The sequence below is a fragment of the Rhinolophus sinicus genome, linkage group LG14, assembly GCF_036562045.2.
Source record: "Rhinolophus sinicus isolate RSC01 linkage group LG14, ASM3656204v1, whole genome shotgun sequence".
Lineage (NCBI taxonomy): Eukaryota > Metazoa > Chordata > Mammalia > Chiroptera > Rhinolophidae > Rhinolophus > Rhinolophus sinicus.
The window spans coordinates 47802741-47816425 of NC_133763.1; the positions used below are offsets into that span (position 1 = coordinate 47802741).

The 13685-nt window shown below is 38.6% G+C and overlaps 1 protein-coding gene across 5 annotated transcripts in view; it reads right to left on the minus strand.

Annotated features, from left to right (window-relative positions):
- The window catches only part of GDAP2 (ganglioside induced differentiation associated protein 2), a 65720-nt gene that overhangs the window by 11350 nt on the left and 40685 nt on the right, over positions 1 to 13685 (minus strand). For 4 of the 5 annotated variants that reach the window (XM_019730599.2, XM_074318971.1, XM_019730600.2 and 1 more), the window contains one exon: positions 5960 to 6103. In XM_019730599.2, coding sequence (XP_019586158.2) covers positions 5960 to 6103 — 144 coding nt within the window. Of the gene's footprint in view, positions 1 to 5959; positions 6104 to 13685 lie in introns of those variants that run through there. The other variant, XM_074318973.1, reaches the window with a different exon arrangement.

The following is a 13685-nucleotide window of genomic DNA, read 5'->3' on the forward strand; positions in this document are numbered from 1 at the left end:
AAGTTTCTTTTTAATTCCAAACAACAAAAAAAACTTATGTCACTATTCGAGGTCATGTAACATCCTGATAAATAGAAGCCCACTGAAACCTGCAAACAACCAACACCACGTCACGCCATAGTAGGACCAAATAAAGGTCCTACTATGGTGGAAGGCACAACTGAACAAGGTAATAAAATTAACCAACTCGATACTCATTTCCTTTTCTCTAATCCTAGTTTTCAATCTTCCTAGCAAAGGAAAAGGTTCCCTTACAAGGTAATACCCAGCCACTTACTGGACTTCCATCACAATGCCCCAAGGGCGACACAACCTAATGTGTCACCACCTGCACACACCACCAGTCTCTCCCCTCCAGGCACCGCCAATGCTCTTCCTCCAAACAGACACCACCACCACCAAGGCTCCCAAAGCAGTAACTCTACAGTCACCGCAGGCCTCTTTCCTTCTTCATTCCCCCAATTGCTATTTCTGTCACCAAACGCTGTGGATTTGACTTCTTAAAATGTCTATTTCTCCATATCTCTAAGCACCTCCAATCCTTGCCATTACCACTACCACTGCCGGCCTCTCACCTCATTTCTCTTCCTGTCTTCTCTATCTTACTTGTCCTATCTTTCTCTATGCTGTTTCTGTAGACATCTTTCCAAAGAGGAATATAATGGCAGTTCTCTCCTGGAGAACTCACCCCACCAACTATAAAGCCAAAGAACAGCTGACTGTTGAACAACATGGGTTTGAACTTCATGGATCCACTTAAAATGCAAATTGTTTTTCAATGAAAATATTGGGAAACATAAACTGAAAGCACCAAAGGAACAAGACAAACAAAGAAACAAAAACTCATAGACACAGACAATAGTTTAGTGGTTAGCAGAGGGTAAGGGGAGTGGTAGATGAGGGTAAATGGGCTCGAATATATGGTGATGGAAGGAGAACTGACTCTGGGTGGTGAGCACACAATGTGATATATAGCTGATGTATTACAGAATGATACACTTGAAATCTATGTAATTTTAGCAACCATTGTCACCCCCATAAATTTTAATTAAAAAAATATATTGGAAAAAGCTTTTGAAATTTGCGATAATTTGAAAAAACTCGCAGATGAACCAAGTAGCTAGAAATATCGAAAAAAATTACGAAAAAGTTAGGTATGTCATGAATGCATAAAATATATGTAGATACCTGCCTACTTTATCATTCACTACCATAAAGTACATACAAATCTATTATAAAAGTTAAAATTCATTGAAACTTACATACATGCTTACAGACTATAGGTGACCGCATTTGCAGTAGAGAGAAATGTACCCCAAAGTAAAGATGCAGTATTAAGTCATAACTGCATCAAATTAACTATAGTCCATACTACACTACTATAATTTTGTAGCCATCTCCTATTGCTATTGCAGTGATCTCAAGATTGTGAATATTTGCTTAAAACTGTGTGACACGAAGCTCTCTGTGGGAGCAGCCTCTCTCCAATATATTGTGGTAAAATGTGATTTTTCATGGTTCTTGTGCATTTTTCATGTGTTTAGTACAATACTGTAAATCTTCAGTAACATGGGACCCATGCAAAGTGCTACTAGGGATATTGGAAGTGCTCCCAAGAAGCAGAGAAAAGTAATGACATTACAAGAAAAAGCCGAATTGCTTGATATGTACCATTAGATTGAGGTCGGCAGTTGCCCACTATTTCAAGATAAATGAAGCCAGTGTAAGGACCACTGGGCAAAAAGAAAATTCATGACATGGTTGCTGACGTTACACCAGCAGGTGAGAAAACTGCACTTGTTGCAAAATACCTTTAATCTCTATTGGAAATGCAGCTCTTGTGTGGGTGCAGGATTGCTATAAGGAAGGCATGCATATCCCTAGACCCTAATAGAATTCGAGAAAAGCAAAATCATCATAGACAACTTAAAGCCAAAGGAAGGGGAAGCTGGGGAATTTAATGCCAGCAAAGAACAGTTTGATAATTTTAGGAAGAGGTTTGGCTTAAAAAAAAAAGTCAAGATAACAGGAGAGGCAGCTTCTGTCCACCACAAGGGAGCAGACGAGTTCCCAGACACCACTGAGCAAATCACCGAGGAGAAAGGATACCTGCCTGAACAGGTTTTTAATGCAGATGGAAGTGCCCTATTCTGGGGAAAAAAATGACACAAAGGACATTTATTAGTGAGCAAGAGAATCGAGCACCAGGACTTCAGGCAGGAAGGGATGGGCTGACTCTACTGTTTTGTGCAAATGCTGTCAGGTTGAGGATCAGGCCTGCCCTCTTCTACAAAGCTGCTGACCCCCGAGCCGTGAAGGGAGAAGATAAATACCAGCTGCCAGGCTTTGGGCTGTACGACAAGAAGGCCTCGTGTATAACACGAGGACCCTTTTTCTTAATTGGTTCCATTCCTCGTCCCTGAAGCCAGAGAGTACTTGGCCAGTCATGCAGTGTCTTTGGAAGTTCTTTTGCTATCGGACATTGGTCCTGGCCACCCAGCACCCCATGAGTTCAACACCGAAGGTGTGCCAGTGGTCTGTTTGCCCCCAAACACAACATCTCCGATTCAGCCTCTGGATCAGGGGGCAGAAAGAACTGTAAGGCTCCTCACCAATGGTACCTATGGAAAGGACTGTCAACATGATGCAAGAGAACCCTAACAGAGAGGGCATCATGAAAGTCTGGCAGGATGACACCACTGAAGATGCCATCATTGTTACAGAAAAAGCTGTGAAAGCCATCACGCCCAAAACAATGAATTCCTGCTGCAGAAAACTGTGTCCAGATGCTGTGCATGACCACACAGGGTTCACGACAGAGCCAATCAAGGAAATCATGAAAGAGTGTGGCGAGGGCAGAACAAGGTTGGGGGTGGACGGTTTCAAAGACGGTTCTTGGAGAAATTCAAGAGCTAATAGACACCACACCAGGGGAATTGACAGAGGATGACTTGACAGAAACAAGTGCTTCGGAACCAGTGCCAGGCGGTGAGGAAGAAGATGCAGAGGAGGCAGGGCCAGAAAGCAAGTTGACACGAGACGATCTGGTAGCAGGGTTCCGATGAGTTAAGGCTGATTTGACTTTTTATGACACGGACCCTTCAATGATATGGGCACTGAAACTAAAGCAAATGGTGGTACCGTTTGGAAACAGTTGTAGATAAATGAAAAAGCCAACAGTCAGACAGAAATTATAGTGTATTTCTGTACCGTTACAGCGAGCAGCTGACTCTCTGCCTTCCCCGCCCGCCTCCTCCACCTTTTCGCCGTCACCCCTGAGACCGCGAGACCAACCCATCTTCTTCCTCCAACTTCTCAGCCTGCGCTTCATGAAGACAATGCGGGTGAAGATGTTTACAATGATCCCCTTCTACTTAACTAACAGTAAATACTCATGCCGCACAGTTAAAAAACTCATCTGTTGCGTGTCTTCATGTGAAAACTGAATAATTGTGCGGCAAGAACTGTATGACATGCTTTTTTCATCATCATCGTCGCCTAAACATTCATTGTATAGAACGTCGTGCAAAAAAAAAAAACCATCATGAGCAGGACTTGTATGGGAGTGGATAGCCTGTCCTTACATAGGTATAAGGTAAGTGACAGTTAATATAAAAGTAATCATGTGTTAGTTTTCTGTTTTATAACTTTGCTTTCAAAGAGTTATATTACCATAAGGTACGCCTCTCTCGTAACTGGAGCAACTGCGGATCAGGCTACAATCACAGGTAAGTGGTTTTTAAAAAGATGTAACTATGTTTCCAATACTGCGTTACGAATATGTACGCCGCACCATTTTTATAACCATTCATTAGTGTGTAGGCTAGGCTACCGCAAAGCGACAGTCTCGATGACACTAGGCCAACAGAGAGCAATCACTGCTGCTTCTTCATTATCAATGCATGAATCGTTATACCTGTAAATAAATATGAATTTCTTTTTCACATTATCTTTTCATTTTGATGTCTAGTGTTAGTAATACGTATTAACATCTACAGCATTTTGTATCATATAAGACAATATTGATTGTAGCTACTGACGTGATTCGTCTTGTAAACAGACGATGTATACTTATGGTATCGATCATTACAGTGTTGTAAATGTATTTTCTCTTCCTTAGGATTTTCTTAACACTTTCTTCCTTCTAGCTTACTTTATTGTAAGACTAGAGTATATAACACATATTTAAAATATTTAATAATCGACTAAGTGATCTGTAAGGCTTCCAGTAAACAGTGGGTTATTAGTAGTTAAGTTTTGGGGGAAATCAAAATTTATGCGCGATTTGCAACTGTGTGTATGTGTGTGTGGGGGGGTTGGCGCCCCAAACTCCAGTATCGTTCAAGGGTCAATATACTGCAGATAATATGTAAGCTCTAGTATCTAGTGACGTGCCCTCTGCCTGCCCTTTCCACGTCATGTCCCGACACCTTCTTTTCTTTCTTCCCTCTTGTTATTCCTCCCTTTGGCTTTTATACACAGATGGCCTAATATCTCAGTTTTAGAAAGCTCTAGTACAGGTACAGAGAGATGATCCAATGACCCAAGTGTTAGATTATAGGTTATTTAATTTTGATTAATGGTGTTATTAATGAGGCCTGCACTTGATATACAAAATATAACAAAAAACCTAAAGCAAACAAAAACTAAAACCAGGCCTGAGTGTGGAGTTAATATTAACGAAATCCTGCTTGCTAGGCTTCTAAGTACATAGACAATGTGTTGGCTTGAAAAACAGCCCTTTGGGTTTTCTAACCAAAGCAACCCAACTTGTATATTTCTACCCCAGAAAATAAATTATAAAGCCAGACACCAGCTTTGAATTGTCACTCCAAATTTTTGGTGTCAAGATGTCTTTTAGAGACTTTCACATTTTCTGCTATCCATTTTTTAAAAATATTAAGAAAAGTGATGTATAGAGTTCAAAAGAGTAACAGGAAGGCCATTTTCTCCTCGGGAAAATCTGCAATAAGGCTAGGGCTGATGTTCTTTTCCCCTCCCATAGAGTCAACAATCTTTGTATTTATGGTCCAGCTGCTCCACTTACAAGTCCTCTGTGTGCAAAAGCCAAACATGAAAATTTTATTAGCCACAGAGCACATGAAATACTTTGCTCTTCACAGAAAGGAGAACAGAAATGCTAAGAGAGAAAATGTGTTGTGGGATATTTATTTTACTGTATCCATGTGGTACAATAATTCATTCCAAACTTCAGATAACCTTCAAATAAAGTCCCTGATTCATGCAGGAAGATATGTAATCAGCAACAATTAAATGAGGAGACGGATGATCTTTTGGCCAAGCATGTCACTCACTCTGTGTGTGTGTGTGTGTGTGTGTGTGTGTGTGTGTGTGTGTGTGTGTGTGTGTGTCTACTAAAGATGGTGTGAATAAACACAATGGAAAAGAGCTTTGACGCATTCAAGAGTAGCCCTTTAATAATAGATTTAAGTAATAGATTCATAAATGCATCTATAAGTAATAAGACTAATATTAGTGGTTGATGTGCCTGAAAACATGATTCCCACTTTTAGCAAAATGAAACTTCTAGTAGATCCTAAGATAGGCTACCTGGTTTACAATTAATGCTGAAAACGGACACTAATACATTCTTCAGGTTTTATTTCTGTAGAGGAAAAGCCATTCACTCTTAAGGAAACTAGGCAGAGGCATGTCTCAAAGGTGGCAGAAAACTGACGATACAACCAAGCATTAGCTTCAAACCTACAGCAAGAAAATCTCCCATCGCAAAGCTGACTGGGGAAAAAGCCCTCTCTGAGGACAAAGCATTTTCCTGAAGTTACTGTAGGAAAAGCATGCTAAATGACATCATCCAGTTCACAGAAACACATTAATTGCGTTCCCACCATCTTACAACGAAGCGATGCTGTACTTACAAGCACCGCCCTACAGAACGTTAAGATACTGCTCCAGGGGAGGGACTACTGCTGGTACTTACCCTGGCATCGTATTCAAGGACAAAAGGAGGAAAGTCGATCTGCTCTGGGGATATGGCAGAGAAGAGCTGGTGGAGGCTGTCCACGTGGTGGATTTTGTCCTTCAGTCCTGAGACAGAAAAGGTGGTAAAAAACCATGTTGATACCTGAGTAATAGAAGAGAAAATATGCCAGAGTAAGAAATCCAAACTTGATTTTGAGAATTTATGCTCGATAAAAACTATTTAGAAATCGAAACTGATGTCAGAAAATTCTTGTATTAAATAGTGTTTTTCAAAGTCTAGGTTTCAGTTCATCAGTGAATTATGTAATTTGCTTAGTGGATGTTAAGTGGCATTTAAAAAAAAGGACATACTAGAGTAACAATTACTACGGAGTGTAGCAGGATGGGCTTTGTTTCCTGGAGCGTGTGTTTCCGTTATACATCTGTGTGCTGTGCGTGTTGTGTGTGGTGACGCCGACATACACTCTCAGTGTGCGTGTGGTCAAAACCACTGCACATTTGGTAGAACTGATTCACGGGGACTCTGAAAATGGTCGCTATCTCCAAATTTCACAAACTCTTCTCATTTTTTCAAATGAGATTGAAACGGAAATCTCTGCCCAAATTTAAGACACTTATTTTTCAGTTAACACTCAGCATGCAGTTTCTTAGTTAATCATGGTGAATCTCCTGGGTGTGGGGCGCCTTTGCTCATTTCACTTTGCAACACGCAATCCCTCTATACAAGCTAGTCTGCAAAAGTTGTTGGTTCCAAAATCAGAGAATTCTTGACAGCAGACGGTACTGACATAAACTCGGTAATAGCTAGAACTTACGAATTATTATTCTACCTAAACTAGCAATCCTAATTGGTCATTTTTTACCAACAGCTTACACACCAGTTCTGAGATAGCTAAGATAACGCTGTTACCCTCATTTTACATAAATCAGTATTTATACACATGGAATATAGAAGAGGTACAGAGGATGGGAGGAGGCAGCCTTTATACACGAGTCAGATCACAGTAACGTGTGCACATACATTATATACTAAACAGAGAATTTATGTTTATATAAAGGAAGGCAACGCGTATGTCAATTCTCAGTTCATTGGCATAATAACACTCCAAATGGATAACTGGGTACATTATAAATACAAGCCATTTGGGCACCTGCCACTGATGCTAATAATTTTGTGAATTTCTTTTGACCTCTTATGTCACGTTCTTCAGTGGTTGTTCCAAACCTTCCATCTATTCCAAGCCCCTAACAAATACACTTCCTTCCTGGCTGCTCATGAGAAAAAGCAGGGGATAACAGACAACACAGAACTCATCTCTATCAGAACGCTCTCCAAACTTACAGACGCATCCCGCCATTTCTCCCTTCCGGTTCCAAACACATTATCCTCCCTGTTGAATTCATACCACCTTATGTTTAGGTCTCATTTACAGCACTTATTCCTACTTCCTGGTATTTCGGTTACTTACATTCGTTTCTCTAATCTCCCTAGTACTACCTGGCAGACAATTAGAGAACAGTCTAAAGTTTTATAAGGCACAGATAGAACCCTGCATTCTCAAGTATTTGATAAAGAAAAGAATGAAGGTCTAGTTTACAACGATTTATGACCTGGGTCACTGTTCTATTTTGGCTATGTTATCAATGACTGGTATAGGGCCTCCAATAAAACATTCCCCTCACCCCACCCATCTTACCAAGTTTATTTGGAGGGAGATGGTGGGCAGGGAGGCACTTGGCCTTGCTGGAACAGAGTTAATTTAAATAAAATTAAAGTCACTTAATTGCATTCCAAAAATCAGTTTTTCGTTTTGTTTTTTCACACCAGTTGTATTGAAAACTCATGGGGTTATATACCTAATTGATAAAGTTATGTAAACTGGATTAGTGAAAATTCCGGGTTAGGAACTCCACAACCAGTTACAGAGATAGCTGATAAACTAAAAAGAGCTATGGAGAGACCATGGAGATTTTAGAGATTCAGGAAAGAATTAAAAAATAAGGTTGTAAAGTCAGAACAGAGACTGTCCAGGATGTGTTAGGAGACAGTTATGCGAGGAGTTAGCATCCACTGTGGGCTAATTAAGCATTTTGCAAGGTTGTGGGTGGTACAGGGCAATGGGATATGGCCATTCCTCTACAGGGAGCATACATTCTAGTAGCAGGGGTGCTAGATTATGAGCGTTAAGAATAACTACCTGAGGTAAAATGTACTGAATGCAATGACTGGCCCAAAGAAAACCGTGACTGCCGATTATATGCAAGGAACTGTGCTGCCTGGAAAAAGGTATGATTACAGAGCTGGAAGAGACTATACAGGGAATTTCTGTACCAGTCTCTTACCATTGTTTCTTTTTACATGCTGCTCTTTTAGCTCTGGTACCTGTTCAATCGTTTACCTGCCTAACGGTCCTTCAGAGCTCAGGTGAGAATTCACCTCCGTGAGGAAGCTTTCTTGACCACTCTCCACCCAAAGCTGGAAAAGGAGCTTCCTTTAAGTGTTCCAGTAACAGTGTTTACTTACTCACAGTATTACATAATTAACGTCCTGTATTGTATTACCTGAGTCTCTAAATAGACGGTAAACTCCCCGATATGTCTTGTCAATACCGTATTCACAGGGGCTAACGAATGCCCAACATAAAAAGAGAGGAATTCAATATGTGTTGAAAGAATTAAAATGGAGGAATAAGAGTTTCTGGACCTACTATTTAGGGATGGTCTAATTTTCTTTCATTCCACAATAAAAATAAATTGTACTTCTATCTGAGACTCAGTTTCTTCATCTATAAAATGAGCAAAGTGGACCCAAACGATTTGGAAGGTCTCCCTTACACAATTCTATGAAATGATTCTTGACTACGTTGTCCCATGCAGACAACATGGTGGGTGGTGGTGGTGAATTCAAGAAGTTTCGGTCAGGGAAGAACAGGCGGTGACCTTAGGCATACAGTCTTTGAAAGAGAAACACATTTTTCTGTCACCTTTTCTCTCATTACCTCCTTCACATCCTTCAAGTATTAGCAAGAGAAAATTACTCCAAGTAGATAGACGTGGAAACTTAAAGTTTTCTGTTCAGGAAGACCCAAGAGCATCGTGTTTTTTGTTGTTGTTTTTTTTCATTTTAGTTTTATATAGTCGGGCTTTTAATTTTCAATTAAGTTATAAATGTACACTTATTTAGGTAAATTGCATTACTTAAAAGGACTGTTGTGATATTTTGTGCATGCTAGAGATTCTTTCACCCAATTATTCACAAATGCAATGCCAAGAACACAGGGCCACAAAACAATATAAACTAGGAAAAGATGGTTCACACACGTGTGTACTCAATCCACCAGAGCCAGAAAGAACAGTGGGTTTGAATTCATTTAGCTTGCATTCTATTAGTAAATTTCAAAGAAGAAAAGAGTAGTGATTTATATGAGCAGTCAATTATCACTTTGGGTGGAGTGGTCTGGAAAAGATCTGAGGAGTATGAAAATCAGAACAGCATGACTCGATTGTTTTATTATCCCTTGATTTCATCTCATTATTTTATAATTACAAACACTCCATTTATAGTTCTTGACTTAGTATAAAATGATGGTGCTATTCTCTCAATCCTCCCGCCTTTTCTCCAACCCCAAATATCACAGAGAGGTAACAGGACGACTTTCACTTTATAGATCTGCTGGACCTGCCATTCACACTGAATCCCATCCGAAGCAATTGCAATGGTGTGACAACCAAGGCTAGGGACTCTAACACTGAAATTTCTGATAATGTCTATCAATTGATGTCACATGAAGAGGGATAGTTATTTACTGACTTTCTAGTGTTAGGGGAGGGTTAAAGTCAGATCTTAGCAAACAGTGGCTACATATTTTCGTGTGGTACGAAAGAACACTTTTCTGATAAGCTGGAATTTGCGACAGAAGTAAAACAAGTTTTCCACTAAAAAAATTATGAAAGTGTTCACTAAAGTTGGAAGAATTTCAACTTTACCAGTGAGTACTGGTATAGCCACCACTCAATCGTTAACGTTTTCTTTTTATTTTCTTTATCATGTGTCTACCCATCCCTCTATCCATCTGTTGATCCATCCTACTGTTTTGCTGCATTTCAAAGTAAACTGCAGACATCAGTAAACGTTCTCCAAATATGGCCTTCATATTTTTAAAGAGTTCAATATTTGTTCATTTTCTCTGCTATAAAATTTAGATTCAATGAAATGCACAGGTTTTAAGTGTACTTTTGCTGCTTAGGCCAATATACACACTGTATAAGCAAAACTCCTATTAAGATATTAAACATTCTCATCCCCCCAGTAAGTTCCTTTAAACCCCTCTCCCCAGAGGCAAACAGTTCTGATATTTTTTCTACCATGGATTACTTTTGCCCACTCTAGAATCTCATATAAATGGAATCACACAGTGACTCTTTCATGTAAGGCTTCTGTTACTCAGCGTGATGTTCAAGATTCTTCCACGCCGTGTATCAGTAGTATATTCTTTTTTATTGCCAAGAAATATTCCATTACAGGAATATATCAGAGTTTAATTATTTACAATCCTACTGAAGGACCCCTGGGCTGTTGGAAACTAAAGCTGGACAGACATTCCCACAGAAGTCTTTTTATGCTCATGTTTTCATTTCACTTGAATAAATACCTGGCAGTAAAATTGCTGGGTCACAGACTAGGTATACGAGTGTATTGTCTATAAGAAATTGTCATAACATTTTTTTCAAAGTGGTCGCACAATTTCCAAATCCCACTTATAATGTGGAAGAATTCCAGTGGCTCCACATCATTGGCAATTTTGGTATTGTTGGTCTTTAAAATCTTAGCCAATCTGTGGGCAGTGAAGTGGTACCTCACTGCAGTATTTTTAAAAACAGCTATTGAGATATAATTGTCATACACTAAACTGCACATATTTAAAGTATACACTTTGTTAAGTTCTGACATATGTATCTACCCATGAAACCATCACCACAATCAAGAAAATGAACAGACCCATCACTCTCAAGGGTCCCCAGGGTCCTTTGGAACTCCTCTCTCCTGTCCTTTCTCCCTGTCCACAGGTAACCATGGCTCTGCTTCCTGTGATTATTATACATTAGTTTGCATTCCCCAGATTTTATGAGTGGAAGCAAACAGTACGTAAACTTGTTTCTCTGGCTTCTTTTACTTGGCATAGTTATTTGAGATTCATTCAAGTTGTTGCGTATATAAATAGTTCATTCTCTTTTACTGCTGAGTAGTATTCTACTATATGGATAGACCACAGTTTGGTGATTAGTTCTCCAAGTGATGGGCACGTGGGTTGTTTCTAGTTTTTAGCTATCTTAAAGCTGCTAGGAGCATTTATGTACAAGTCTTTGTATGGATATGTTTTCACTTGTCTTGGGTAATACCTAGGAGTGGACGGGTTAGATCATTGGAAAGTAGGAACATATTTAACTCTTTAAATAAACTGCCAAATTGTGTCCCAAAGTTTTTGTAACATTTTATATTCTGATCAGCACTGTCTGACAGTGTCAGCTCCTCCACACTCTCACCAATTTGGTATGGTTCGTCTTTTAAAATTTAGCCATTCTAATAGGAATATAACGGGTATCTCATTTGGGTTTAATGTGCACTTTCCCCATGACTACTTATGTTGAACATCTTTTCACGTGCTTATTTGCCATTTGTGTATCTTCTTTGTTGAAGTGTTTGTACAAATCTTTTGCCCATTTCTAAGTTGAGCTGTTTCCTTATTATTGAATTTTAAGACTTCTTTACATATTCTAAAGATAAGTCCTTTATCAGATAAATGCTTCATAAGGATTTTTCTCTTGGGCTGTGGCTTATCTTTTCATTCTTATAACTATCTTTAAAAGCGCAGAAGTTTTTCATTTTGATGAAGTCCAATTTCGTTTATGGATCATGCTCTTGGTATTGTATCTAAAAAAAATCTTTGCTTTACTAAAGGCCACAAAACTCACTCCCCTATATTTTCTTCTGTAAGTTTCAGTTTTGTACATTTAGGTCTTTGATCCATTTTCACTTCAGTTTTGTATATGACGCAAGATATGAATCGTTCATTTTTTTTGCATATGGATATCCAATTGTTCTGGTATCGTTTATTGAACAGACTATCCTTTTCCCACTGATCTGATTTTGTGCTTTTATCGAAAATTAATTATCCATATATACATGAGTCTATTTCTGGATTCTCTATTCTGCTCCACTGATTTATTTGTCTGTCTCTGTGCCAGTACCTCAACGTCTTGAACACTATAGCTTTAGAATGAGCTTTGAAAGCAGGTAGTGTTTCCCCTCCAACGCTGTTCTTCTTCTCCAAAGTTGTTTTGGCTATTTTAGATACTTTGCATTTTGATTGGTCAATTTCTACAAAAAAGCTTGCTCAAATTTTGGTTGGGGCTGAATTGCATCTACAGATTTAGCAAGAACTGACAATTTAACACTATTAAATCTTCCAATCCGCACACATAGAATATATCTTCACTGACTTAGGTCTCGTTTTATTTCTCTCACCAGTGTTTTGCAGTATATGTAACCTGTACAGTGTACAAGTCTTTCACATCTTTTGTCATGTTTACCCCTAACTACTTAATATTTTTTGGTACTAGTATAAGTGATATTGCCTTTTAAATTTGATTGTTGTTAATATATATAATCAATTTTTGAATATTGCTATTAAATCCTAAAACCTTGATAAAACTTACTCATTAGTTCTAGTAGCTTGTCTGAGGATACATAGGGTTTTCTACATAGATGATCATATCATCTGTGAATAAAGACAGTTTCATTTATTCCTTTCTAAATCTAGATGCATTTTCTTTTTCTTGCCATGTTATACTGGCTAGGAGGTCCAGTACAATATTAAATAGACGTAGGAGAGAAGACATTATTTCAAAGACATACTAAAGACCAAGCTAATCCTTTGTCTCCATTAAAGAAAAAATTTCAGTAGATGAACAAAAAATAAATGATAAGATTTTGGGAAATACTCAAGCACTATTTCCTTAAGTGTCATAAAAGAAAAAAATTAACCACCCCGAGTGTAACAAAATAGTGGGAAAGTTAGTAACATACATATTAACACCATAGCTGATAAGACCATGTAATCAGAAGAGCAGGAAAAGCCCTTCATTAACTGACTGTTTACAAACTACACTTTTTCTTTTTTAAGCCTGACCAAGCAGTGTTCCCACAAGCATTTAATTAGCACTTATTGTGCTGTTCTAAAAGGAAATTTATAGTTTTTAAAATAATTACCTAAAATACTTCATGCAAATTCTAAAGATGGTAGTTGGATGAGAAACAATTTTGTAAACCATGAGAAACCCCACGGTGGAAAACATTCTCTCACTGAAGTCTTCATTCATCTCTTAATTATGAAATATAATGAGGACTTTTCACTACGTATCTTAATTTCTTCACAGTGCTTTAAAATAATGACTATTTCTACCGTCTTTGATGCTTTTCCCATCCGCCGCCTCCCAAAGCATTAGTCAATCTTGGTTTTCCTGTTGATTTTTAGATTCCTTCTTCTTGGTTTCCTTCCTTTGATGCCAGGGTTCTGTCTTTAGTTGTTCTCTTTGCTCTAAGTCTCTCTGTGATTTTATTCATCGACACATTTAAAGAGGTAAAGCTCTATTTACTTGACGGTGACTCAAATTTATATCGCAATCCATGATCTCTACATCTGATGACACCTGGGAACCATGGA